This window comes from Benincasa hispida, chromosome 12, assembly GCF_009727055.1.
Source record: "Benincasa hispida cultivar B227 chromosome 12, ASM972705v1, whole genome shotgun sequence".
In the NCBI taxonomy this organism is placed as follows: domain Eukaryota; kingdom Viridiplantae; phylum Streptophyta; class Magnoliopsida; order Cucurbitales; family Cucurbitaceae; genus Benincasa; species Benincasa hispida.
In genome coordinates this window covers 23,171,547-23,177,382 of record NC_052360.1, presented here as the reverse complement: position 1 = coordinate 23,177,382, position 5,836 = coordinate 23,171,547, and the positions used below count along the sequence as shown (strand labels likewise).

Here is a 5,836-nt window from a genome sequence, read left to right as displayed (position 1 = left end):
GAGTATCTTGAAGATTCAGTGGAAATTTTTATGGACGACTTATCGGTTTATGGGCAAACGTATGAAGTGCTCTTGAAGGCTAAGAGAAAACCACATTCACCTGCCCCTACGTAACATTAGCTTTTCGCCGCATGCCGTTCGGATTATGCAATGCACCAAGCACGTTCTAGAGGTGCATGATGGCTATCTTCTCTGAGTATCTTGAAGATTCAGTGGAAATTTTTATGGACGACTTCTCGGTTTATGGGCAAACGTATGAAGTCCGTATGAACAATTTAGAGAAGATACTAAGGAGATGTGAAGAGATAAATCTTGTGCTGAACTGGGAGAAGTGCCACTTCATGGTGAATGAAGGTATTATGCTCAGGCACAAAGTTTCCAAGGAAGGGCTGGAGGTGGATAAGGCGAAGATTGAGGCCATTGAAAAGCTTCCACCAGCAGCAAATGTGAAGGCTATCAAGAGTTTCTTGGGACATGCAGGATTTTATCGTTGTTTTATGAAGGACTTTTTGAAGATTGCTCCACCAATGAGTGCGTTGCGGGAGGCCGAAAGAACGTTTAACTTTGATGAACAATGCCTCAACGCATTCAAAATACTGAATAACGCATTGATAACCACACCTGTGTTGATCGTACCTAACTAGACAAAGCCGTTTGAGCTGATATGCGATGCTAGTGGCTATGCGATGGGGGCGGTGTTAGCATAAAAGAAGAAAAAAAATCTACACCCCATCGCATATGCGAGTAGAACCTTGAACCCTGCCCAAACGAATTACACTACCACTAAAAAAGTACTTCTTGCAGTGATCTTTGCGTTGGAGAAATTTAGAGCTTACTTGCTGGCATCCAAAGTGATCGTACACACTGAGGGCAATCAAATATTTAATGACCAAGAAAGATGCAAAGCCGAGGTTAATTCAATGGGTTATCCTCCTTCAAGAATTCAACATGGAAATTATTGGTTGCAAAGGGACGGAGAACCAGGTTGTAGACCACCTATCAAGATTAGAAAATCTGAATGTCGACCGCCACCAATCGAAGGTGAACGCAACCTTCCCAGATGAGCAGCTGTTCAAAATTGAAGAGTTACCATGGTACGCTTATGTGGTCAATTATCTGGTCTGTGAACAATTTCTGGAGCATTACACAGCCCACCAAAAGAGGCGGCTTATACACGAATGTAAATCCTATTATTGGGACGAGCCAAATCCTTACAAGAGGGGGTCAGACCAGATCTTGCGTCTATGTGTACCAGAGACTACTCAACAGCGCATACTGTCCCAATGCCATGACGCACCGTATGTTGGACATTTTGGAGGTCAACACACAATAGAAAAGGTGTTACAAAGTGGATATTTTTGGCCGACTTTATTCAAGGACGGGAGGACTATTCGATGAAATGTGATAGGTACCAACGCATGGGAAACATTTCATGGAAGAATGCGATGCCAATGAATATTATCTTAGAATTGGAACTCTTCGACGTGTGGGGCATAGACTGGGAACCATTCCCATCATCAAATGGTCACAAGTACATTCTATTTGGTCGCCGATTATGTTTTCAAATGGGTTGAAGCGGTATTGTGCATCGCAAGTGATGCGACGATAGTCTCCAAATTCTTGTGAAGAAATATCTTCAATCGTTTTGGCACCCCATATGCCATAATAAGTGACGAAGGCTCCCACTTTGTCAATGGCGTCATTAACAAATTGCTGCTCAAGTATAATATCCACCATAAGGTCGCCACCACATACCATCCACAGACAAACGGCCAAGCCGAGGTTTCCAATAGGGAAATCAAAATGATCCTAGAGAAGATGGTGAATCCTTCATGCAAAGATTAGGCCATGAAGCTGGACGATGCCTTGTGGGCATACAAAACCGCCTATAAAACACCTATAGGCATGTCCCTGTATGTGCTGGTGTTTGGGAAGGCATGCCACTTACTGCTTGAATTGTAGCACAAAGCACTGTGGGCAGTAAAGAAGCTCAATTTTGATCTAAAGACGGCAAGGGAAGCGAGAAAACTTCAGTTGATCGAGCTAGATGAATGGAGAATTCAAGCATATGAAAATGCCAAGATTTACAAGGAACACGCAAAATGTTGGCATGACAAACGCATATGCGAGAAGAATCTCCAGGTTAGATAGAAGGTCTTGTTATACAATTCTCGACTACGACTTTTTCCCGAAAAATTAAAGTCATGATTTTCTGGACGATTTATAATCAAAGAGGTATTCCCGGATGGGGCGGTTGAGTTAACCAATGAGGACGGGACCAATGTATTCAAAGTCAAGATGTATCACGAAGGAGACTTGCATCGCGAGAAAACCTTCGTAAGAAAACCTTCGTGGACCTGAGGAATTCCTGACCGAAGAAGAAATGAGTTGTCCCTGCGATAATATGCAATACAAACTCATCAGGGATGCATTTTTTTTGAAGTATCCTTTTTATATCTGTATTTCATGAATTTACTCTACCTTTTTTCGCAAACATCACTTTTCAAAAATAAAAATAAAAAAAAAACCTTGTCTTTCATATTTTTGACCCTCTTGATTTTCTAACAACAATCGTGGTAAACGATTGCGGTGGAGCTACGTGATAACCGAAAAATGCGACTAGTTCGTTTAGCCCATCGCAATCGAAGAAATCAGCTCACCACAAAGAAGGATTCGATCACAAATGATGCGGGCAACAGAGTGAATTTGGGGGTTGTATCTTTCTTTGACTTTGTTTATTCCAAATTTTGCACTCTCGCATCTCATTCTTAACATTGATAATTTTATCATCGCATCCTCTTTAGTTGGCGCAATCATTGAATGATTGATTACTTTAGTTAGTCACAGTATTTTTCATCCGTACCAATTATGATTTCAATGATGAAACGTATGCCTCTATTTCTCATCGCATGTATTAGAATCAACTTAACTTCAGGACAGTCAATTCATGAAATATTTCTAGAAGTTAGCGGTCCACCAGCTTTCTTTCAAAATGATCTTTACAAAACTTCCTAAGAGCATCGCATGAATTATTCCAGTCTATCAGCAATGAGGACATTGTTCCGTTTAAATTTAGGGGTGCCAGTATTTATTTTCAACCTTGCTACTTTTAGTCATCTCATCTAAAAAAAAATCATAAAATTGAGATCGGATCCTACTCATAGTTGGATGTCCGCATGACGCCCGTAGGGGCAAGCCAAAACGAAGGTAGGAATCTTGATCAACGCATAAATCAACTGATCGCAACTCCATTGCCAAATAGGCATGAGTTTAGACTGAGAAAGAGCACCTTGCTCGTAGTTGAAGCTCACATGACACCCGTGGGGGCAAGCCAAAACGAAGGTTAGGCACTTGGATCAGCACAAGGTCACAAAGAGAATCTCTAAACTGTGTAAGGATAAAAATCATTTGGAAACACCCCGGTTGGAAAAAGTTTTGAAATAAATCATGCGATGTCTTGGAAACAAGTATTTTTAAGGTTAAACTTGCGGTCCCTAAGTTTTAGAAATATTTTAGGAAGAGACCAGGATAGAAATTAAGAAGATTTTGGTTCATAAAATTTGAATAAGGCACCTCGAGAAATCTAGGTAAAGAAAAGGCAGCTGACTCTCTAAAGAAAATCTTTAGTTTATGCTTGAGGACAAACATTGTTTTAAATTTAAGGGTGTGATAACGGGTAGAAATGCACGTTATTACAATGCAAATAAGTAAAACAATGAGGGAATGCAACAGTAAAAATATACAAAATCATGTCCAAAAGCGGTAAACTGAGAATATTGCCATCGCATGCGTCCATCTCATAAAAGCAGCTAATTTACTTATTTTATGCAGGAAAAATGCGTTGGCGCAAAGCAAATTGCGATCCAAAGAATTCGACAACCACGCGCATTAAAAGATTGCGACCACAAAGCCATGCGATCGTATGCGCTCGCGAGAATTTTCTCAAGCAGGTGGCCGCATAAAGACGCGCATCAAGGTGAAAGCATAATAAATCATGATGGGACGGAAAGCTAAAACGGTCAAATCTGAATTTAGTTGACAAGCCGTTAACGACACACTGTAGTAAGTACATTCAACTTTTTGGTGACCATTAATCGGTGCATCAGACAGAAGATTTAATGACCTCCCATCATTGCAATCATTAGAGAGAAAAGCTTCTTCACCTTGAGCTCTATAAATACCGAAGGTCACCTTCGTTAAAGGAGTTCGCCACATACAGAAGATAGATCATATACGAATTAGATAGTCGTTAGTCTGTAGTTATTCATACACTTAGAAGGCGGAGGCGAGTGAAGAGAAGAAGACGTCGAGAGATCTTTCCTGGCTAGCTCGAAAGACTACCGGGAAGCGCTATAAACGAAGAGAGGGCTAATACTTGCGAGAGCATGGATATTATTTTGAACAGAGTAGAGTAAAAGGATAGTGTAAAAGCCACGGGAAGCAAGACCTTGCTACCGGGCTTCTTATCCCTACTTTCCATTGTTGTTTTGTATTTCTATTTTATTTATAAAATGGAATTCTCATCTCAACATCTATTCAATCTTTCCATATTTTGCATGAGTAGCTAAATTTCCTAATGGGTTGAGAAGTATTTAGCGAGAATGACTTAGGATCTTCATTTTATGCGATCATCTTGTCCTATGTATGCGTTAATCGCCCTTTAGAGATACTTGAGAGAGTAGTCTAAAGACAGAATCTAGGCTTGAGAGAGTCAGATTAGAATCTAGGCTTGAGAAAGTTAGATTAGAACTGCATAAGCAAGAGATAGAAACTTAGACATGACTTCTGTTTGCTATTATGCATCGCATGCACCCTAGAAATAGGATAAGATAGTATGCGGTCATCTTATGTATGTATGTATCATTCATCATCGCATAGACAAGAAGAGAGGCTTAGATATAAGTCCTATCGACATTATCGTATGCATCACTGAGCGATCATGTAGTTGCATTGCTAGACAATGCATTGAAGTATCTATGCGATGGAACTAAACGATCGCTTAGCTACGATGCTGAACGATGCGATGATGTTCTATACAATAGAGTTAAGAGATTATTTAGCTACAGTGGGTACTAAACGATGACATGAAGCGCTAGGCGATGGTGTTAAGTGATCGTTTAGTTCTATACGATAGAGCTAAGCGATTCCAAGGCGATGGAACTAAGCAATCGTTTAGTTCTATACGATAGAGCTAAACGGCTGTCTCTTATACACATCTAGATGTGTATAAGAGACAGGTTCGGGTCCATTTTAAGGGGTTTGGAGCGGTTCGAGCGATGTTGAAGCTGTTATTGTAATAGTTAGGCTTCTGTTTGCTTGTTTATACCAATCAGTCTGTGTTTAATTATTTATGCATTTGATGTATGTTATAATTAAATAAATCTTATATGTGCATATAGTATGCCATTTAGATTTAAAATCCCACCATATGAAGCATGTTACATGCATTGAAAGTATGTTATAATTAGTTATAGTATATAGTATGCATGTTAGGGTTTCTTGTATTTAATATAAGAGTTATATTAAATATTGAATGCCTTATGTATGTTATGGATGTTTAGCATGTCTAAAATTTTATAAGTTGTTATAAAATTGGGTTAGACATTTAAAATCCATAAACAACAGTTGCCTGCTCACGTAGGTTGAACACCTATTTTAATAGTTAAAACTTATAAAACATGGGTTACAAATTCAACCGATATATAATCCTATCTAAGGTTGGGGGTACTTAAGTTGACGGTTTACGAAACACCTCCTACCTGAGGATTATAGCCGAATTATTGAGTGTTGGTAACCGGTTTTATGAGCATACGTGAGTGATGTGAGCTAACAAATG

The 5,836-nt window shown here is 39.4% G+C and overlaps 1 protein-coding gene across 1 annotated transcript; it reads left to right on the top strand.

Moving 5' to 3' along the window:
• The first annotated feature begins 224 nt into the window (after window positions 1-224).
• LOC120067455 (uncharacterized mitochondrial protein AtMg00860-like) lies at window positions 225-644 on the top strand. Its single transcript, XM_039019015.1, has one exon. It carries the CDS (start codon window positions 225-227, stop codon window positions 642-644), a length of 420 nt encoding a protein of 139 aa, XP_038874943.1.
• Window positions 645-5,836: the final 5,192 nt, after the last annotated feature.